General features: G+C 35.4%; 2 protein-coding genes across 2 annotated transcripts in view; one reads left to right on the forward strand and one right to left on the reverse strand.

The window, feature by feature from the left end:
• Positions 1-4,964, forward strand: part of BAG2 (BAG cochaperone 2) — a 37,766-nt gene extending 32,802 nt beyond the window's left edge. The window contains exon 3 of the mRNA XM_044675924.1: positions 3,093-4,964. Coding sequence (XP_044531859.1) covers positions 3,093-3,502 — 410 coding nt within the window. The 3' untranslated portion in view covers positions 3,503-4,964. The remainder of the gene's footprint in view (positions 1-3,092) is intronic.
• Positions 4,965-11,347: 6,383 nt separating this feature from the next.
• RAB23 (RAB23, member RAS oncogene family) overlaps positions 11,348-23,843 on the reverse strand; it is a 30,493-nt gene continuing 17,997 nt past the window's right edge. Inside the window, exons 5-8 of the mRNA XM_044675927.1 lie at positions 17,863-18,019; positions 15,255-15,337; positions 12,956-13,048; positions 11,348-11,939 (exon numbers count right to left, since the gene is read on the reverse strand). Of these exons, the coding sequence (XP_044531862.1) occupies positions 11,800-11,939; positions 12,956-13,048; positions 15,255-15,337; positions 17,863-18,019 (473 nt within the window). The 3' untranslated portion in view covers positions 11,348-11,799. The remainder of the gene's footprint in view (positions 11,940-12,955; positions 13,049-15,254; positions 15,338-17,862; positions 18,020-23,843) is intronic.

Consider the following 23,843-nt stretch of genomic DNA (forward strand, 5'->3'; position numbering starts at 1 on the left):
ATCTTGGATCTGCTCACTTCACTCAGCATCTGCTTATACAAGTCTTTCTAGGTTTCTCTGTATCTATCTCTTTCATCATTTCTTAAGGTAAGCAGTGTTCTATCACTTCTATATGTGCCATAATTTCTTCATTTGTTTTCCAGTTGATGGGTACCCTAGTTGTTTCCTGTTCTTTGCTATGACAAAAAGCACTGCCACAATATCATATCCTTGTTTTGAATAAATGTACCTCAGATTCATTGATCCACACTCTAAACGTAGAACCTTGGGAGGCTATTAGGTTTATTTTGTTATTTTCAGGTAAGATTTATAAGTTATTCCAGAGAACCTATGTCACCAACTTTCATAATCCATTTTATTTAACACCTCATAGAATCTCAGGAATTGTAGGGATTTTAGATCATGAATTCCATCTTACAGCACTTCAGAAAGCTGACATAGCCATTTGCTGCTTGAAGCATCTCTACTGATGGAAAATAACTAACCTAACTTCAACTTCATCGTTTCTGCAAGCATCTTATAAGATATATGCTGCAACCTGGATAGCCTCAGTTCCTGATCTTTTCCTGATCTACTAGTATAGTTACTCTTAAAAAAGGTGGGGGGGGGGAGGGGCAGCTGGGTAGCTGGGTAGCTCAGTGGAGTGAGAGTCAGGCCTAGAGACAGGAGGTCCTAGGTTCAAATCCGGCCTCAGACATTTCCCAGCTGTGTGACCCTGGGCAAATCACTTGACCTCCATTGCCTACCCTTACCACTCTTCCACCTATGAGACAATACACCGAAGTACAAGGGTTTAAAAAAAAAAAGGTGGGAGGATATGGTGTTAGTTTGGCCTGACTTGTTCTGATTGACTTATATATTTCTTAAGTGCTCACAAGCCCTTTGTTTAACAATGTATTAAAAATGTCACCAGAAATCAACATCAACCTCACTTTCCTACAAATTGAAGTGCCTACCTTTTCCTTTTTAAAAACTGTGACAGGTTTCCTTCACTAGTCCCATGACATATCTCCCATTCATCACAATTACACAAAGATCACAGAGAGCAATTCAATCAACAAGTAGTTATAATTTAGCAATAACATCTGTAATTTTTTTAAGGCTCTCAAATGTGGTTTTGTCTAGATCAGATAACATATTCATTAAGGGCATCTCAGTGATCCCTTCTCATCACTTTACTTATCTCAGATTTCAATTTCCTGTGAACTGTTTTTATTTGACCCTTTCCAGTTTGTCTGAAGGTAGAGTGGTGCAGTGAAGAAAGTGCCAGATTTGGAGTCAAAAGATCTGGGCTGAAGTCTTGGCTTTGCTACTTACTCCATGTATCATGCTGAACAACTGATTTCACCTTAGGGGGTCTGAGTTTCCTAATATTTGTGAAGTGAGGGGTTGGACTGCCCTCTAAGGACCCTTCCAGTTCTAAATCTATGACCTTAGTAGAGAAAATTGAGCAAAACAAGAGTGGAGTAGTTCTGTCTTCTCTCCAACATATATTATCTTCCCAGACAGTATAAACTGGTCTCCTTTCTTTCTTGTTGATCTTTTTGTTCTCAACTTAACTTTTAAAAAAAGTAGACCATTTATGAATTTAGAATATATTGTAAACCTAAGCTAATTGTGGCCCTAGGTCCTGACACCACTGCTAAAGAATCTTGATAATAATCTTTTTGTATTCTTCTTTAATTCATTGCCCTCACCTTAGTCTTTTATACATTCCATTGAGTTCTTTCAGTTTCTTTAAATATGCCCCTTTCTTTCAAAGTGGAAGCAATTATGATTGTATTACGAGAATTTTGTTAAGAATCTCCTTCAGGTCATAGCATCTTACTTACACTATTGTTGAACTCTTGAAATATGCTTTCCTAGTGTCTACTCCAGATGATGCCTGAGATTTCTTCTTCTTACCTATATAACAAAACCACAAGAGGTTGGGATACTTACTGCCTCCCAAGGGTTGTCATTAACTTCACTAGTTCTTCCTAACGATTTTAATTAGGACTAGTAGTGAACAATTCTTCTCACTTCCTCTCCTTTCTGAAAGACGAAGGCAGGGCATGCATGAATTTAATAGCTGCTGTTTTCGGGAAAGAATACTAACCACCCAGGGTAACCTAGGTAGAGGGTTAGTGTACTGAGGTTCATAGCCTGGCTCTCCTCCTTACTACCTGTGACCATGGGTGACAGCCTGATAAGGGATATTGTCTTATGCATCCTACGTTTAGAGCCGGAAAGACCTTTAGGTCATCAAATTGAATCCTCTCATTTTATACACTAAGATTTCCAAATGAGCTTGTGACTCGCTCAGCAGGATCAAAGTCAGTCACTGAGTTGGGATAAGCTAATCCATCTCAGCTCTACACTCTGATTTAGGTAGCTGAAGTGCCTCTTGGCAGATAGCTTTCATCTCAGCTAGTTTTATGCTTGGGCTCATGAACTCATCCCTTGTGTTTCTCCATCCCTTGATCCACCATGCTTCCATCCTTTCAAATGCAGATTTCTACGTACATGAATAATCCTCTTAATGTGTATGGTTCTATACTTTCTCCCCTTCTACCTATTCTGTAGGACTTAGTGATATATAAACTTCCGAGTCCTAAGATTTCTAGTTTACACCATTGCAAACTCCCTGCATCGTTACATAGCTAGCCCTTCGCTATTCTCGTATCCTGTTGATTGCATGTTGACTGCTACTCTGTTTTTTCTTTTTGAGATTAGCTGTCCCTATCTCGCTCAGGCTGGAGGTACAGAGGCCTCCCCTGGGCTCCATCTTTCCTTCGTTTTTTAGTTACAAGTCAGTCTTCAAGAAAATATAATCTTTCCTACCACTTTGGATCATATTCAGTCTCTGAAGAAAAGGTCACCCCCATTCCCATATTTTAGGCTAGGGCCACAAAGTTTGGTTTGCCTCGTCCTTAGTAAATTCCTTAGACTTCGTTTGAGTCACATTTCCTCTTGTTACCCTATTGTGAAGGTGGAATACATAAAGCCACAGAGCCCTCCATACACAAGAGCTTATCAATGTAACCAAAGTATGATTGACATGTTTCTCATTCGTATCAGCTAACTATCCAAAACATTTTCTTTTTATGCAGGAGAAAGAGAAGAATTAAGTCTAACAGCAAATCGTTTGATGGGAAGAACCCTCACTGTTGAAGTTTCAGTAGAAACAATTAGAAACCCCCAGCAGCAAGAATCACTTAGGCATGCCACAATGATTATTGACGAAGTGGTCAATAAGTTTCTTGATGATTTGGAAAATGCCAAGAGTCATTTAATGTCACTATATGGGGCTTGTTCATCAGAGGTACCACCTGGACCCATTGATCAGAAATTTCAATCCATAGTAATTGGATGTGCTCTCGAAGATCAGAAGAAAATTAAGAGGCGATTAGAGACTTTGCTTAGAAATATTGAAAACTCTGATAAAGCTATCAAGTTGTTGGAGCATTCAAAAGGAGCTGGTTCAAAAGGTTTGAAACAAACTAGCTTAAACCAAGTTTAAATTGCTTGGGCAACTTAAAAGGAGCAAATGAGTTTCCATGTAAAGAAAAGAAAGTACTATTTTAAGTAATAGCTCTGTGTATTCCCTTATAAATGTCGGGCAGACCCATTCATTCTATTTCAGCTGATAAAAATATCCCAAGAGTCATTGCTTTTACCATGGAGACATTTATAACTAGAAAATATTAACTATAGCTCTATTTTTTTAAGTGAATTTTTGTCTTATCTGACAAATCGTTACTTTTGACTCTATTTTGGTTAAAAACACTCAACTCTATGAAAACAACAAAAAATGTGCAGTATTCACCAGTATTGATTCCTCCCTTAAACCATCTATCTTGTAATACAAATCAACCTGGCAAATACATCAACTGAAATTTTTTCATTTAAAATTTTGTCAAGGCTCTATGGAACAGCTGGCTGTGTTATCCTTCTGACTCCTACTGCTAGAACATAGACCAGTCCTAGGTCTTGTCTGGTCAAACAGCATGGGAGCAAATTCATTCATTGAACACTCACTTATTCAATCCCTGTTAAGTTGGGCATGAGACCCTAAATCAACCAACAATGAGTGCCTTATGAGAAATCCAAGATATGGTCCTCACCCTTAGTTAAGGAGCGTCCCTGGCCATAGAAAAGTGATTTTCATTCATTTTACAAATATTTGTGGAGCATCTCCCAGGTGTATGACATGATGGTACATACTGTTATGCAGACAAAAAGAGTAAAGTATGATTCCTGCTCCCAAGATCTTAAAGGTTGACTTATCCCTGGGGATATAGGGTTATCCCAAATCTACTGATGGGTTCTGAGCAGTTTTCCTTTTATTCTAAAGATGTTTGAAGAAATACCAAAAGAAAACTTTGAAACTAGAATCATGTGTTGGGGGGAAAAATACCAGTGTGATTTTATTCTAATTTATATGAATTAGCTTCAGTATAAGATTGTAGCCAAACAGAAAATGCTTATCCTAGTTTGGCATCTTCTCAGTATTAAGCGCATCCTTAGTTTTTACCTCCCTATTCCCATCAAGTTTGCCCTTTGAAATCCAATTTTATTTGATTAGGAGTTAAATCTAATGGTCATAATATGTTCTGAAGATAAATATGACTCTGGCTGTGTACGTAGGGTTATTACCCATACTTCAGGTCCTCTTCACCAGTACAGATAATGGAATTGATTTTATTTTGCTTCCTTTGTTCTTCTCTTAAAACCCAGCTTTGGCTCCGTGAAGCCTTTTTCGATTGCCCAAACTAGAAGTGGTCCCACTCATCTAGATTTCTCATGCTTGTTTGACCTTTCCTATATAATCACATTCTAACTTTATTACATGTTTTGGCATACATTTTTATACTCTTGCTAGATTGTAAGCTCTTTGAGGGCAGAGACTATTTTCCCCCCTTCAATCTTTGTGTTCTTAGCATCTAGCATATAATAGACAATAAATGTTTGATGAATAGTAATGATGGACATTTTATGTGGTGCTTGTAAGGCTAATCAAGAGCTTTACCCATTCATTTGATCTTCACAACAATCCCAGGAGGTAGGCATTATTCTCATTTCACAAACTGGAAAACCTAAGCTCAGAGGGATGAAAGTGTTCAAGTGACTTGCCCAAGGCCACTGCATAGGCTGAAATCTGATGTTAAAGCTCCCAAACCAGTTCTCTTTTCCAGTACACTCCAAGTCTACCACCTTTATACATTTTAACATATTTTACTGTGTAGGCTCTCGAACATCGTCTCAATACCTTTCTCCCTACTTGCCCCAGCCTTTATCTAGCCCCATCTCTTCCATTTCCCTCCTCTGCTCTCCAGCTTGAAACTGCTGAGTCAACACTAAGTATAAAATGGTCTATGACATTCTGTGAATACTCAACTTGTTTATATAAAAAAGAACTTTCATGAAGACTGAGAATAGCATAAGCTGTTTAGTTGAAAGTTCAACAAGACAATGCTGAATATATTTGGCTTTATTACAAAAGCTAAGGGATCCCTTAACTTTTGAGGACGAAAGAGTAAAGTCACAAGAGGCTCCATGTATTCTGGCCATAGAAAACTCTAAGGAAAATGCATCTCCTTTCAGTTTGAAAGGGTAATAAATAAGACTTCCCGAGAGGAAGGGGAAGAATGGACACAGGGGTAATTCTTGTTTCCCAAAGGCCAGATTAAGCTTTGTGATCAAGGGCTTAGGAGCATCTGTTTTACTTGGGGGTCAAAACACATTTTATCAAATCTGATCATATGATATTGACAATAAAGGTACAACCGTTTAGCAAACTATCAATTGTCAATGTCAGAGAAAAACCAACTTAAAAAGTCCCCAAGTTGGGGCAGCTGGGTAGCTCAGTGGATTGAGTCAGGCCCAGAGACAGGAGGTCCTAGGTTCAAATCTGGCCTCAGACCCTTGCTAGCTGTATGACCCTGGGCAAGTCACTTGACCCCCATTGCCCAGCCCTTACCACTCTTTTTGCCTTGGAGCCAATACACAGTATTAACTCTAAGACGGAAGGTAAGGGTTTAAAAAAAAAAGTCCCCAAGTTTTTGACATTTTTTCCTAAGTATTAATTGTGATCAAAGTTGCAATCTGAAAGTTGTACAATGGTTTTTCCATTCAAATTTACAAAAATGTGTTTTAATAGCAATTACTAAAGATCCTCAATTTTCCTTTTGGTGCTGACAATACTATGATTTTTTAAGTTACTCAACCAACCCAGCACTACACATTTCTAAAGATGACGGGGCCTGGCATGACTCAGATAATCAAACACATCTATCAATTCATCAATTCAGAAATCCTCTCTAGCAATGCATATTGCAGCCGATCCATGCTCATCCTGTGGGACATCCCTGAAAGTGCCAGAGACCCAGCTCACTTTCTCCTGACATCCTGACTCGTGCTGCCTTCTCTCACTGTTACGTGGCCAGACCATCTTTCTATTATGCAATTTGTTGATGACCTTCCTGCTCTCCATTAGAGTTCATCATTGACTTTATGTTGTCACCTATTCACACTCATCAACGTCTCTGATACTCATTTTTAATTCTTCAGACTGATAAATTCCATATCTCACTTACATATAGCAACACTAGTATAATACTGGTAATGAAAAGAGGGGCCTTTGCTTTTATGGGGATCACAGGGTCAGCAAAGGAGCTATGCAGTTTATTGCTCCACTCTCCTCTTCTTCTGGGTCCGACTCAATGTCCATTTGTACCAACTATGAAGGATGAGTTCTCATAAAGATGTTAAATATAAAAGGGATTCTCAAAGGAACATGAATATCAATAGACATTCTTCATTCACTTGGTCTTTGGATAGTCAGGATTATATGAATAACAGTAGCTAGCATTTACATAGTGCCTACTATGTGTCAGGCACTCCCATGTGGTGAGTGCTTTAGGACTGAGGCTAAAAGGGAAGAGATTCATACCTAAGATCACGTAGTGTCCGAGACCAGATGTAAACTTGGGTCTTCCTGACTGAGCCCAATCCTTTGCCCATTGCACTCCCTACTTGCCTCTAAAATACCTTTGAGTTACTATTACATTAAAATTTGGTATCGTATCCAAGTTATTTAAATCATGCAACTTAAATAATAGTTTGGTAACTGGATATGCATTGTAGTTTCATTACTTTGCTGGAAACAATGCTATGATAGATGGGCCAGTGAGCTGGGCTCAGAAATGAGCTGAGCAGGCTCAGCTTAATACTACTTACATTAAGTGCTTAAAGTATTGCAGATGGAAAGTGATCTGGAAACCAAGCAAGTCCTCATGCAGTCTGATCCATACTGGATGTGTGATTGTGGCTAAAACATTTAGCCCTTCAATCACCAAGAGGTCTCTCTAAGCCTATAATTTGCAGGACTACACTGGTAAAGGGAGTTTCCTCAATGGGAATTCTTTACAACAACAAATTCATAAAGGAGGGGGAAAAATTTATGGGATATAGTTCAATAAAAGTATGTTTATACATCCACACATGTAGTAGGAATAATAATGCTAAGATAGTTCCAGCTTTTCCAAAGCACCATTCTCCTAAAAAAGATGAGAATTAACAAATTAAGCGACTGCACTTCTGCAAATAAAACCCAAGTAAATGACATTAGATTTTGTGTTCAATATTAATAGGTTTTAAACACTGTTGTATGGCAAGTGTCAATATTCTTGGGCTCATTTAAATGTTTTTTAATAGTATGTTATTCTTTTCAATATTTTTGGGAAAATTCCAATTCAACTTTGGAAAAACAAATGGACTAACAAAAAGTTACTTTTAAAATTGATTTATTTTTTACTTCTTCGGGATCTGTCATGAAATTATCTCACATAATACATTTCAAATTAATTTTGAAGCCATAATCGTAATCCAACAGTTACATACAATAGTATTTCCATTCAAATGCACAATATCTTTTTCAAATATCAAATTAAAGGGGCTGAATTTTCCTTTTAGACCTGAGAGTATTTAATTTTAAATGACCATTAACCAACATCCCACTATTCTTCTCCTCAAGAGGAAAAGGGATAGCCAAATTTTTCGGTAATGGTGACTGGAGTTTAATGACTAAAAAAAAAATTATTGATGGAAATTATTCGAATGTATGACAGGCTTAAGAGTTTTGAAAATAAAAATTCAAATGCCAACATCATGTTCTCTAGTGCAAATGGTATTTATTTCAATCAACAATTTAATGGAATCTGATCTATGTATTCATTGGATCATTATGTAGTGTGTCACAATTATTTTGAATATTTTTACCTGCCAGTCCACTTTATTTTCAGAGAAAATGTCATCAATGGCAGCATTTTCAGTAAGTAAACAATAACTATTTTAGAGGTTCAGAATCAACTGAGACCAACAATCAATGGTATTACTGTTATACAACAAAATGTTAATTTAAAGTAGTACAACACTTTTAAGTGGGAGAATTAACTCCTAAGGCCAATTTACTATTTTGAGATCTTAAAAAGATCATGATTCCTAAAATTCATAGGCACAATGTAGTACATTAAGGAGAAATTTCTTTTTGAGCACTAAATTGCCCAGCTTTTAAAAGACAACCAATTTTTTTCATCTCATCAACATGGAATATCTCTCACCCTCTTTGTTACTTTGTATTTTAGTTTTGCCAAAATACAAATGTGCATTAAATTTGGGAGTAGATAAAAAACAGCCCATTTGAATGAGGCTTCACTTAAAATTATATTGCCCCATACAGGCCATCCTATATGCTATTTAGCCAGTAGACAGACTATTCCTAACAAGGAAAATGAGTACCTGAGGAACCCTCAAATATGGCAAATTTTCCATAGCTGTATGTCAGCACACTAAGAATTATTCATTTTAATTTTAAATTTGGATTAGCAGCACAAATGTACAATAACCTGGAGCCTGAAAAAGGCTGTTTTTATCTATTATTTGTGCTTTAATTTGAAGTTTTAAAAGAATTAACTCATTCGAAGAAAATAAAATACATGTAAAAGATTTTTAAGCTCAATTAAACTGGGATATGTCTTCACAATCTGATTTAAGCAGTTTTCATCCTCTATAAAACTGAAGCCAAGATTACATTTTGAAGTAATGAACTATTATAGTAAGACAAAAGTACAGTTGTACAAATTAAAACTCTTAAATGTGTAATGAAGGTTCTGTTTTTGTATAAAGGAAAAAAGAAAATACATAAAATCCTATTACAAAAAGTCTAAGGACAAACTGGGATCCTTATCAGTATGTGCATTTTTTAATATAACAGAGTAAAAAAGAAAATATATACCCAAATTGCAGCTGAGTCAGAAATTCAATGTTTTCACACATATATGTAGAGGTATATACATACATATATGATGAATGATTTTCTTAAGCTGAGATTATTTCCCACAAAAATAAAAGACTGATCTAAGAAATTATATAAGGAAAGACAAAACGCTGTAGCAAATAAGAAATGTTTAATGTAGGGGACTGAGGTTTCTTTCAACGCATGTCCCACTGCCAGCAATGGGCTATCTATTATTGACAACTGCAGTCACAAGAACGAGTATTTTATACTACTACATTGACAGATATAATTCCAGATTATTTTAGTGTTTGTAAAGCAAATAACCATTTGGCATAAGGATGCCCTTGAAAAGTTCAAACTCTCAGTCTCGGAATTCATTGGTTTTAGGGCAGAGGTGTCAAACTCTTAATAGAAAAGGATTGCTGCTGGTTGCACACTGACTTATAAAATATCAAATTAACATTGTCTGTGTTTTATTGTATTTTTACTTATTTTGTTAAATATCCCAACAACATTTTAATCTGGTATAAGCAGGCCCCACCCTTGAATATAGCAGGTAGAGTTTGACACCTCCAGTTTAGGGAACCGCCAGCTAACAAAGACCCTCTCTCAAAACAAATCTGTCATTGTTCTTGAAATTTTGGTCTTAGAGAACTATCTGGGGCACTAGGAGGTTAAATGACTTGCTGAGGGTCACAGAGTCACACTGTGGCAGACAAGACCTGAACCTTGCAGACTCTTAACATTAGTCCACTATCCAACATACTATGTTGCTTTAAAATATCAAACATATCATATGAAAACCTGGGGTAGTAAGTTCTTTAAAAAAAATACTAAGTACAAGTAAATGCAAAATGATTTCATGACATTTATATTTTTTAAGAAAACTTTCCCACTACCACTATAGAATCCTGATGCTTTTGGCTATGTTAAAATGGTAGAGAAAGTAAACAAGCCTGTTAATATTTATCATTCACTTGTAATGACAAATATTAATAGAATGCATACACTAACTAAGTAAATAGTCTCTAGTCAAGATTTGTATACTCTGGCACTTAACTGTTTACACAATATTAAAATATTTCTTAAAGGAAATTATTTTTGCATTTCTGCCAGTGGAATTCTTTAGAAGAAAGGTGCTATATAAATTTGAGATTTTATTATAAAAATTCTTAAGGGATAAGCTTAAAATATCTTACAAGTTGTATAAAGAGATGCTTTGGAGATGTTGGTCATCAAAAAAAAACAAACCCCATAATCTGTAAAAAACAAAACAAAACAAAACCTAATTTGTAGAATTAAATTTTTTAGAGCTGAGGAATTATTTAAATTATATTCACAAATTCAAAGTTTTCATTTTGGTTCTCAGCCAGCAGTTAAATATGCTAGACACAGCATATCACTTCATAGAATCATATGGATATCTGCAGATTTGTATGAATCCTAATAGATCCTCTGCCAACCTGTGATGGTACAAAGACATCACTCTTACAGATGACTAAGTGAAAAAGTGTATTTCATATATTTTTAAAAACCAATACTATTAGCCTGAAATAAATTCAGTATTATTGAAGTTATATGCTCCTTTTAAAAAAATTCAATTTGTTAGACTGAAACTGTTTTTAAAAGACATTATGAATCAATAAAAAATAAGATAGTTGAAGCTTTCCCCTCAAGAAAATATATATGTATATGTGTTTATGTGTGCATATGTATGTTTTGCATACACGCGTGCATGCGTACACACCCCTCTATTTTTTTGGCACAATGAACTTTTTAAACCTAAGTATAAGAAGAAGAGATTTCACCTTGCAAAGTACAGGCTTGGAATTTCTCACTTGAAATGAACAGTTTAAAGTGTGTATGTTTGTAGTAGTAGTAGTAGTGTTTTACGGTTGTTGGTCAGAAACTTAGTGTCAGTTAAATACTGGACTTACATTCAGCTTAACTTTAGTACCACACATCTACATGCATACCTCTGATAGCATTCACATATTATACAGATATTGCACAAGTAGAGTTGCCAATACACTAATTCTGTATGGGCAAGATTTAAAATTTGCTCCCCGTTATTATTTTTATCATAGGTGTTCAAGATCCAATATGACTTTTCCCTAAAGGCTGACTGATCAATTACATAAAAGAATATGCTGCTTCATTTAGTTCATACTTAATATGAAGATCTGTACCAAGGTTTATGCATTGTTTGTTTTTTTGTATCCTTGAAAATTCAGCAAAACCTGTTTTTCATGTCTTTAAAATGTTCCTTCAAAACAGGAAAAGCATCGTCTAATTATATATATGTGTGTATATATAAAAAAATTAAAGTGATTGCACAGGAGTAGCAGTGATTCTAATTATGCCACCAGAGGTCTCCTTGTACATTCTAAAGAACAGTGCCACAGCAATATTTAAGTCTACCATCTATCAGAGATCCAGTTGGTGAAAAGGCTGCTAATTGTACAGCTTAACTCAATTTCTATCAATTAGTGCCTCTCCTCCTCCCCCTCAAAATGGCTTTAGGGTATACTGCAGCCACTAAAAGGGCTTCTGTTTTTCTTGGTTCTCTGTTTGTTAGGTCTGAGATTGATGACATCTCCACCATTAAGCGTGCTAGAATTCTGGCCAGAGTGACTTCCACCAGCTGTGTTAAAGACACCTACATAAATTGAAGGGAAAATCAACAGAATATTATGGGTCAGTTAGGTAACAACATACAGAGCGCTTGATTTTTAAAAAATTAAGACTATTATTAATAAATAACTGTATTTTCAAAAATGCTAATACAAATACTCTGAATAATCTGTTCCATCCCAAAATTTCAGGTGCTAATTTTTAAAGGGCAGTTGATTACATTAAAATCTATTTAGAGAGTCTAACTTTAAAAAAAGCTGATGTCTTTTGTTTAAAAGTTTCATTGAATGTTGATTAAGATACTATGCACCTAAAACTTGGTTTTAATATAAATTATTTTCACAGAAACTAAAAAATATATACAAAATTGCTCATGTAACATGTACACAATAGGTCTGAGGGGGATAAACTGAAAGAAAAAATTCAAGTGGCCTAACTTCCACAGTCTTAGATAAAATAACTTTAGAATGGGCTAATCAACAAAGTTCTCTCTCTCAAAAAGACAATCAGGATAATGGGAAGGTTCTTTAAAAAAAAAGTTGAGATTTCTTACATACCTCAATTATACTTCACATTTCAAATGTGTTAAGAAATTGGAAGAAACAAAACAGTAGCTATTTACTTACTATGTAGGAATTTATACCTTTACCTTTTTTTTTTTTTAAACCTTATCTTCTGTCCCAGAATTGATACAAAATATTGGTTTCAAGGCAGAGAGCAGTAAGGAATAGGCAAAGGGAGGAGACTAAGTGATTTGCCCAGTGTTACATAGTTGAGTCTGAGGCCACATATGAACCCTGGTCCTCCCAAGTTCTAGCCTGGCAATCTAGCTCTCTATCCATGTAGCTACTTTTGCTGCCCCTCTATGTCTTTATCTTACATTTAAACATCATAAGTTTGTACTCTCCTAATTACATTTTGCAATGGGAAATTGAGCATATTTAAAAAAAAAGAGAAATGGTCACTTAAATGATAAAATAACATAGGAAGGAAAATGAGGTTATCCAATAAAATATCTAATATTTCATGTTTTATACTTACCAATCTTGTTACTACTTGTATGCATTAATTCTGGATCTTCAGCTATTTGTTGTTTGAGTTTCTGAAGATATTTTTCTGCTAAATATTTAAAAACTAAAATAAAAAAGGATTGATTCAGTCAATAAGAATGTATGAATAAAATATTTCACAATTTCAATCATGATATTATAGTCAGTGCTTGATTGTTATAGAAAAGGGGGCACACTAACTCCCTCTTGGTAAAGCTGTGAATAGGTCCAACCACTGTGGGAACAAATATATCATTTTACAAAGTAAACAAATAAAATGGCCATACCATTTGACCAAGTGGTTCCACTGGTAGGTAGGTATGTTGTTGTTCAGTCACTTGGTCATGTCTCTTTCTGACTCCATGGATCATACTATCCATAAAGTTTTCTTTGCAAAGATACTAGAGTGGTATGCCATTTGCTTCTTTAGTAGAATAAGGCAAAGAAATTAAGTGACTTGTACAGCTAGTATCTGAAGCTAGATTTAAAGTCCAGGCCTTCTTGCCTCATGACCTAGAGCTCTATCTACCGAGCCTCCTAGCTGTCTAGGTATACTGAGGACATCAATAACAAAAAGAAAGACCTTTTAACATACTGAAATATTTATGGTGGCAGTTTTTGTGGTAGTAAAGAAGTAAAACAAAGTAATGTGAATTTGACTAAGGAATTGCCACAAAAATTTTGGTCCATGAAATGTAATGGAATATTATTAAATTATAAGAAATGATAAATGTAATGAATGCAGAGAAGCATGGAAAGACAGTGCCATAGAGCAATATTTACATTGACTGAAACATAAAAACTGAATACTGAAAAGTTAAAATGACCAAACTGTCTGAGAGAAGAGATTTAAGAAGACACTTCCTCTAACTTCTTTGGAGAAGTGGGGTTCCAAGAGTGTGAAACACTAGATATCAATTAGCTGTGTGTCCTGAGGAAAATCACATGACTTTTCACTACTTCGGGCAATAAAGTCTTTAAGTCACAGACAAGGTGTCAACTTGCAAAGAGAAAGGGAGCTTCCTTGTGAAAAATCCTTAGGTCAGTGAAATCCCAGGTCCTTACAGGCAGCTAAGTGACACAGTGAATAGAATGCTGGGCCTGGAGTCATGAAGACAAGTTTAAATCCAGGCTCAGACATTTACTAGGTTTGTGACATTGGCTAAATCATTTGACCTCTGTCTGTCTCAATTTCCCTCAGCCAAAATATGGAGATAATAATGACACCTACCTCCCAAGGTAGTTGTGGGAATCAAATATTATAATAATTATAAGCACTTAGCACAATGCCTAGATTGTAGAGACAATGTGGTAGAGAAGTCAGAACAATGGACTTAAGAGTCAAGAAAACCTGAGTTTGAAAACTTCTCTTTGCCACTGAGCAAGTTCACTTCAAATCTGTGGGCTTCAGTTTCCTCAGATGTAAAATGAGAGGGCTGGATTTGGCAACTTCTAAGGTCTCTTCTAGTTCTAGATGATTCTAAGATGAATTACTAAATTAGGGCTTCTGAGAGCATTAATGGTTAGGCAATTGGGATTAAGTGACTTGCCCAAGGTCACACAGCTAGGAGGTATCTGAGGCCAAATTTGAACCCACAACTTCTCTTCTCCAGGCCTGGTTCTTTATCCACTGGGCCACCTAGCTGCTCTGTTTGTTTTAATTACATGAAAATTTTCCAGGCTGAAGACTCTCCTAGAAAGCTATCAAAATGAAGGACAAGTTCAGAAATACATAATAAATAATTCTATAACTTTTCTTGAATGTCATTTATTTATAAGAAACTGATGTGGCAGTTCAATCATTGGGTGGGCATTTCTTACTTTTTACTGGAACCAAAAGCAATTCAATAATTTTTGGTGTAAAAGTAAGAATGGTACATGCTTAGAATAAAATATACATTATTTTAGAATTCTTATAGACATTTAAAGAACAAAGGGTAATAATTAAGAGCATCAAATAAAAAAAGCAACATCTGCTTTCAAATGTTGTCTAATGATGTATGCTGTATGCTAAACTATATAATTAGGAAGAAAATATTGTACGCTTAGCAATCAAATCTAGTTTGTTTTCAAAATTAGAAACAGATATATATTTTCTGCTAAATAAACACTAAAATAAAAAATAAACTAGGTCAATAGGGTTATGTGATTAAAATATTTCACAGTTAACAATAAAAACATTATAGACAAGGTTGGAGGGATTGTGGCAAGACAGGTATATTAATGAAGTGATGGGAAGGATAAGACAGAAGACTAACACTCTACAATAAATTTTTTAAAAATCAATTTACCTTCAGTTACATTTAGGTCCTCTTTCACTGAAGCTCTGTAGAATCTCAACTTTAACCTTTTTGCCAATGCCTCAGCTTCTTCACTGCATATAAATTCAGAAAATTAAATGCTTTTATAAGACATCATTTTCAAATGTGAACAACAATTAAGTTTATACTACTTGCTGAATATAACTTGGGAAAAATGATCAGACCAAGAGCTTATTTTATTCATTAGATTTTTAGAAGAATTTGATTTCTGAAACCTACTTACATGAAACAAATTGAGTAATTACAGTATTTTTATTGGTGGGGCTTGGAGCAGAATTTTTAGTATTGATACCTTTCTTCACTCTCTGCTAGTCCTAAATATAAACTCACCAATTTCTATCCCCAGCAGCAACCAACAATTCTATAACTCTTTATGTCTGTGACCCTAAAAAATCATTAGAGCTGGTAGGGTTCACTTTATTTTATCTGAGCCTCTTAATAGTAGCTCTTTCTTTTCTGGAAAAAAAAAAGCAATAAACTAAATTTTGAAAGTTTTGAGGCACAATTATTTCTTATACTCATTCTGGTCACAAAAGCACACTGGTTGGCAAAGGGAAAAGTCAACATTTTCACTGTAATGCACATAGAGGCCAATGTGGACTTCCAATTTTTATTTTATTGGGAGCTATTTTAAAGAAAATAAAGACAAGATTTTTCAAGATTAGCAATAACCACAATTAAGTTAGATTGTACAAATCCATTTAATAGTAGGATCAAGTTGATTGCCAAATTCCATTTGTGAATTTGAATTCCATAGTTGTAAACTGCATAGAAAGATGTCTTATAAAACAACTGACAGTCACATAGTACTTTAGGATTTGCAAAGTGCTTTATGTTATTATCCTATTTGATCCTCAAAACAGCTCTACGAAGAAGTATTAAAGGTATCAAACTCCAGTATCCACCTAAGGAAAATGAGGCCAACAAGAAATGATTTGGTCATACTTTTAGTAAGCACTAGAGCAAATTTAATTCTTTCCATTAAACCATTCCACCTCTCATTTACTTACAAAACACCAAAGCCAATTCATGATTATTTTTAGAATTTAGAACATTTGATAATGAACTGGAGGAATTCCATGTGAACTGGAACAATTTCCAGGAATTGATGTAGAGCGAAAGGAGCAGAGCCAGAAGAACATTGTACCCAGAGACTGATACACTGTGGCACAACTGAATGTAATGGACTTCTCTACTAGTAGCAATGCAATGATCCAAGACATTTCTGAGGGACCTATGAGAAAGAACACTATCCACACCCAGAGAAAGGACTGTGGGAGCAGAAACAGAAGAAAAACAACTGCCTGATCACATGGGTTGATGGGGATATGATTGGGGATATAGACTCCAAATGATCACCCTACTGCAAATATTAATAATATGGAAATAGGTCTTGATCAATGACACATGGAAAATCCAATGGAATTGTGTATTGGTTACAAGAGGGGGTTGGTAGGAGGTGGGGGAAAGAAAATGAATCATGGAATCATGGAAAATTTTTCTTAATTAATTAATTAAAAAAAAAAGAACTTGGAACATTTGAAATAATTTACTATGTCAATATCCAGTATAAAAGTATCACAGAATCTTTGGTATCTAAAATGTCTTCAACCACTAAATGCTGCATAATCATGTATTATATTATAAAGAAAAAGTCTAGTTCAGAAAACTTGAGAATATACAATTTGCTCTCCTTTTTGCAGAAGTAAGCACTACAGATGTGGAACTCTCATATACTCTCAGACTGGTGAGTGGTTGGATTAATTTTGTTGAACTGCTTCTCTCTCGTTATTTGTTACAAGGGAGAGAACACTGGTAGATGAGGATCACATTCAGAAATTAAGGTGATGTAAAAACAAAAGGCCTCAATACGTTGTTTTTTTTTTTTTTTAAACCTTCCCTTCAGTCTTAGTATCAGTTCTAAGGCAGAAGAGTGGCAAGGGCTAGACAACCTGGATTAAGTGACTTGTCCAAGATCACACAGCTAGAAGTACTTGAGGTCACATTTAAACCCAGGTCCTCTCAAATCCAGACCTGGTGTTCTATCCACTGTGCTACCACAGCTACCCTTCAATACATTCTTTAAAAATGTAGTCAATCTGGGGATATTAACCATTAATTACTCATGCCTATTGAGCAAATAAAGAATGCTTTCCAAACCTTAAAATACTATGGAAAAAAAGCCTTCCTCCCAAAGCTTTCCTTTATTGAGGGCTCACAACCATTCTGGAAATTCCATTTTCCATCAGCTGCGCAGCCTGGTTTTATTCCACAGAACAACACGCTCCTGTGCTGGATACCCCAAGGCAATCCCTCCTTATTTCTTCATAACTTCCTTTGGTATGTTATCTTCCTCCATTAAGCTCCTTTAGGGCAAAGGCTGTCTTTTTCTTATTTGCACCTCTTGAAATATACTTAACTTTTTCCCCCTTCTAAAAAGTCAGCATCAATATTATCATGCAACCATTCACAAAGAAGAGACCACAATGATATCTGGTGTAAGATAATCTTTATAAACAATTTTATAAGTCAAAGTAACACAAAATATGGTAAAATTAAAAGAAGGTAGCCATCTTACTTCTTTATACAAGAATCATCCAAGAGGTCAATTTTGTTCTGTACAAGTACAGTTGGGATATCTCCAACTTCAGTTACTACTTTCTCTCTCCAACTGGAAATTGCTTCAAAAGATTCCCTGTCTATAGTAGAAAACACAAGTACACAAGCTTGGGCTCCTATAAACACCAAAAACAAAATTTTTTATTAAAACTAATGAAATTATCATGAAAAAGGAGATTACACATCATTTATTCTTAAATTTGCTTATTTAAAATGTTTCAAGAAGGTTATACTTTTAAAATAATAGTTCAGAGTTTAAACTCCCCACTCCCTCCACCCAAATCTAAAGTCTTAGATGCCATTTAAAGAATCATATTATGGAATAATATTCAAACAATCTGACTAGTCTATGTCATGTATACTCATATCCATTTTGCTCACTCCTCCTCCACTTTAAAAAGGAAAACAATCTGAAATTAGGCAATATCCCTCTAGGAAAGAGAAAAGAAGGTTTCCACATTTGAAGCTGCTATTTCCAGTAGGATGGTGACAACTGTAGTTATGCAAAAAAAGGAAAAGCTTCACTGGTGGAAGCAAAAGATTGTTTCTAGGAATCAAGACTTTTTCTCACAGTAATTTCAAGCTACCTGGTAACAGCCAAAACTTTGATCTGACCACTTACTGTGCTACAAAAAGAAGGGCTTGTGTTTCACTAGAAAGGAAAGTATAGAGAACAAAGAGATAAGTAATAAAAGGTAAGAAGAGGAATTAGATTGCAGAAGTGGAAGCTTCAGCTGTGACACTGTTACCTATTACAATGGAGGGCTGAATGGCTGTCAAGGAAAGATGAAGACATTAGGCAAAGAAAAAATATTCTCACAAAACTAGGAAAAATACATGTGGCAAATTAGCATAAGTAGATATATACACCTGTTTTTAATAGGCATTTGAATTTCGTTTATAAGGCTACCTATGATTTAAATTCAATAAACCAATTGCTTAATTGTTTTCAGATCAAAGTTGTATTTATACATTAATAGTTACTATAATTAGACTTCACATAAATAGTATGAAGGAAAAAAATTATTAGTACATAATTTCTTGAAATTATGAGGCCCCATACAACAGGTCAGCTAACTCAGCCTCTTATTTCCACAGAAGTATACACATGTAATGGCTGTAGAAAGACAATGTTTCAGATAATATTAAAACTTTTAGGTAGGATTCTTCAACTTTACTAAAAGTAAAATATAGTTTAGAGACTACAATTGACTTTCTGTAATTCCACACTCTGTTGGATTCTCCTAAAATTTCTTTTAGGTACCCAGAAATAAATGGAAAATTAATAAAGCTCAACAAAGAGTAAACATACCTGCAAAAACAAACAAATAATACCAATCCCTGTTAAATAAGTAATTAAATTCCTATGAGGCTCAAGATGTAGATTTTATAACTACAGGGAAAAATAGGGAACAGAGAGCAAGATCTGAATTTTCATGGATCCCTCCCCTTTATCAATGCAAGTTTAATGCCTTCTCTGTAACTAAAAGAACTGGTTAAGGCACTGAAAGGCTTGTTCAAGGTGGGATTTTGTAAATCTAAAAGCACAATAAATGTTAGTTACTATTATGAATTGTATAATGTTGAAATTACACAGCATTAAAAATCCATTAAAAAAACACACCAAACATTAGAATCTCACTACAGTACAATCTTAAATTACATGGAATTTAAGAACAAAATATTCATCTTATATCCTAACAAGGGAATTTGATTACCAAAAGTATCAGAAAGAAATTAAGTTTTAGTGTATCTAGAAAGAAGTATAAGGGAAAAACTGGTTCTCTGGGAATACGGTTTAGCCTCTGGTCCCACTTTTGCTGGGTCCTAAAAATTATGTCCTTACACAATTTTTTTTCCTTTTCTCTACACTACTTACATGAAGTTTAATTATAGTAGTTGTTAATGTATAAACATAGCTTTGTCATGAAAGTAACTAAGAAATTTATGGTTAACCTTAAAATTAATTATGATGCCTACTGAAAATAGCTAGCTGTGTGGTCTTGGATAAGTCATTTAACCTCTATCTTTTTCTTACTGGCAAAATGAAGAAGTTTGGTTTAGATAATCACCAAGGCCCCTTATAGCTTTATAGTTCCGCATTCTACCTAGAACAATTAATTTGCTATAACTTAGAATAGATGAAGGTGGGGGCAGTTAGGTGGCTCAATGGTTTAAGAGCCAGGTCTAGAGACAGGAGGTCCTAGGTTCAAATCTGGCCTCAGACACTTCCTAGCTGTGTGACCCTGGGCAAGTCACTTAACCCCCAATGCCTAGTTCTTACTGTTCTTCTTCCTTAGAAACAATATACAGTATTGATTCTAAGATGGAAGGTGGTAAGGGTTTAAAAAAGAAAACTAGATGAAGATGCTGGAGAATAATGCATACTACCTCAAGAAAAGAAAATCATATAAATTCAATAATTTCTTTCTAGAATAAAGTAGAAATGAAAACAAGAGATGTGACACTCTAAAATGATTTTTACAGTTTTATTTTCCTTCGCCATTGAGAAAATAATGGTAAATGTATTACTATTTCTATTAAAAAACATTTTCTTCAACAATGCCATATATATAGATTATTCTTCTTAAAAGTGTTATTTGTTTTATTGATGTGCCTTGTTTTTATATCATTTATTCTGAGAATATTCCTTTTTTTAAAATACTTATCTTCTCTCTTAGAAGCAATACTAAGTATTGGTTCCAAGACAGAAGAGGGGTAAGGGCTAGACAATTGGGGTCAATTAAGTAAATTACCATGGTCATACCACTAGGTGTGTCTGAGGATAGATTTGAATCCAGGACCTCCCATCTTCAGGCCTAGTTCTCTATCCATTGAGTCACCTAGATGTCCCTAGAATAAATTATTCTTGAAAAGGATGACTTCCACAAATTATAGTCTATACCAGACCACAAAGTACAAATAGAAAAGGGATGTCCCTAAAGCTGGTGGAGCATTCCTACAGACATGCCTGTTTACAGATGATACTGTATTGACCACTTTAAGACCTACAACATTACAGAGCCTCCTAAGTAAGATTTATAACAACTCAAAATAATTAAGCTTAATAATACACAAAGGAAAAAGCAAGTTGATGAAGAATGACTTTTGTTCAAACTTTGATGAGATGGATGTGAATGGCTTGCTTTTTTCCACATTGTTTTGATATATAATGTAGATGAACATCAAGCTGAGCCCAGAATTTAACAGGAAGATGATAGTCTAGATTACATTTGGAGAACTTTCAATGATACCAAGCTTCTCTTTGAAAATGAAACACATAGTTTTAGTATAAATATTCTTAAAGAGTGTTGCTACATGTTTATAGATCTTAGAATATCAAAAACTCCAAGAAATCAAAATTGAAGGTCACCTAAAACACAATAAAGAAAAATAGTGGGTGTATACAGGCATATATACCAAGGAGAACTTGGTAATATTACTACCTTTAAAAGTACTAATAAAGGGGGGCAGCTAAGAGACTCAATGGAGACAGGCATAGAGATAGAATGCTCTGAGTTCAGACCTGGCCTCAGATACTTCCTAATTGTGTGACCCTGGGAAAGTCACCTAACTCTCACTGCCTAGCCCTTCCTGCCTTTCTGCCTTAGAACAAATTGATTTTAAGATGGAAGGTAAGGGTTAACAAAAGAAAAAAGTACTAAGAAAGCCTATATTCCCTCCTATGTCCCCATTTTTTATTCTGTTTCTGACTTCTATGGGAGATTATGAGAAAAGAAGCAGAGGAAGAGAATTAGGGCAAATCAAAGTAGATTAGGGAGTAGAACCTGAAGAGACAGATTTTAGAAGGATAAGGAGAAGGTAGCTAGAATAATATAATAATTGAGAAAAGGAAAGTTAAGAGGATATAACAAATTGATAGAGTAGATTGGTAGGTGGGATAAAATGATGAGAGATTTGATGCAAGGCTGAAAGGTAGGTATCTGTGGATATGGAATTTTTATTGAAACTAAGTAAAGGAAGGTGAGTGGGTCAATTAAGTTGAGACAGGTATTAAGTAGCTATAAAAGTTTTAACGAAGTACTTAAGAGTTGGGGAATAAATACCCTCAAGCAGTTTTTTGTTTTTTTTTTTTAAATAAGACTGAAAATCTCAATCAGCATGGAAAAGAGAAAAATGTTCAATGCCTTGAATTAAATGTGCAGTGTTTAAAGTTCTGTCATAGTCAAGTAAGTGACTATCATTGGTGTTCTAAGTGTAGGCTGATCTTTCTAGAGAAGATACAGGGTCTCAGAAGGCCACTCCAAACTTCATATTATGAGGGACAATGAAATTTCTAAAGTAAAGAGAAAGGGATCTGAGAATGAGCAGAGTAGATATATACAGTATACAAGTATACAGTATACAAGAGTGTTATACAGAAATGGAAGGTTATATAATTAGAACTTAAAAAGATTTCAGGCTCTTGAAGAGGAAGGAGCTAGATACTTTAAGAAGTATCTGTTCTGCAATGAACGATTATTAAGAAAAGACAGTTGGCAAACATTTCAGAAAGAGAAATGGTGATTATGAGCAGTTAGCACAACTTCATCAATAGATTATGTTAGTCTAAACTAATTTTCTTTTTTATCAAGATTAGCAAACTTGTAGATGAGAAGAATGTAGTGAATAGAGTTTGCTTAAATGTTAGTCAAGCTTCTGCTAAACCCATCAAACTATTTTTATGGACAAAATGAAGATATATGGATTACACAACAGATTAGACAAATTAGATGGATCCAGAGGGGAGTAAGATGGCAGGACTTAAAAAGAAGTTGTTGTTAATGGTTAGATGTCAACATGGTTTTTTTGTTTTGTTTTGTTTTTAAAAAACCCTTACCTTCTGTCTTGGAGTCAATACTGTGTATTAGCTCCAAGGCAGAAGAGTGGTAAGGGTAGGCAATGGGGGTCAAGTGACTTGCCCAGGGTCACATAGCTGGGAAGTGTCTGAGGCCAGATTTGAACCTAGGACCTCCCATCTCTAGGCCTTGCTCTCAATCCACTGAACTACCCAGCTGCCCCCTCAACATGGTTTTAAATATCTATGCTTGGCCCTATTCTGTGGAATGTGCTTATAGCGGACTTGGATAAAGACCCAGACAGAATGCTCCGTAAGTTATCACAAAGCTAACAATCTGATCACACTCAGTATTGTAGAAAAGATAAGTAAAGGTAATGTAGACACCAGGGATATTATAATAAAACTAGGTGATTTGTGGGTACACACACTAGGGTTTATGAGAGACTAGACCTGAACATGGAGACCAGAACAGCCAAACTGCTCCTAACTGACAAAGGGACAGTTGATCAACTGTCACCCTGGGCCAGAGGCTTTGAATCCAACAGGCAAGGTAACAGGTTATAACTGGTTTTAATTATGAACGACTAAAAGGTGGGATAGGAATGTCTACTCTAAACCCTTAAAACCTAATGACAAAACCCACAGGGAAAGGGGAGGACTTATTTCTACACTAACTTGGTGACCTAAACTGACAGGGCCCAAGGAGCTGTAATGGAGTCTCTGGGTGACTGCCTCAGACCTGGACCTGCCAGGCTTGATAATAGCTAAGGGCTGATGTGGCTTAGGGGTTCTCATTGCAATCCACCGATGATCTCTGGATGCCAAGAGCCAAGGTAGTCTCAGGTACCAAGTTGAGAAGGTGTGCTCAAGACACTGTCCACCAGATCTCAAACTTCTCCTCTTCCCTTGGTACATGACTGAAGATCTTGACTCTTTGCTAGATGCCACCACCACACAGGATCCCAGGGAAAATCAGGATGCAGGATGTCCTTTTACTCTGAGGTCTCCCCAGGGCTAACCACAGTTTGTGCTAACCCCTAATGGAGTCCCTCTCAGAGCACAAGTCACCTCTTCCTGCTCCTTCATTCCATCTTGGAATTCCCAGCTCCAGGTCCTTCCTGCTAGGTACATCTTAATTC

This window comes from Gracilinanus agilis, chromosome 4, assembly GCF_016433145.1.
Source record: "Gracilinanus agilis isolate LMUSP501 chromosome 4, AgileGrace, whole genome shotgun sequence".
Taxonomy (NCBI): domain Eukaryota; kingdom Metazoa; phylum Chordata; class Mammalia; order Didelphimorphia; family Didelphidae; genus Gracilinanus; species Gracilinanus agilis.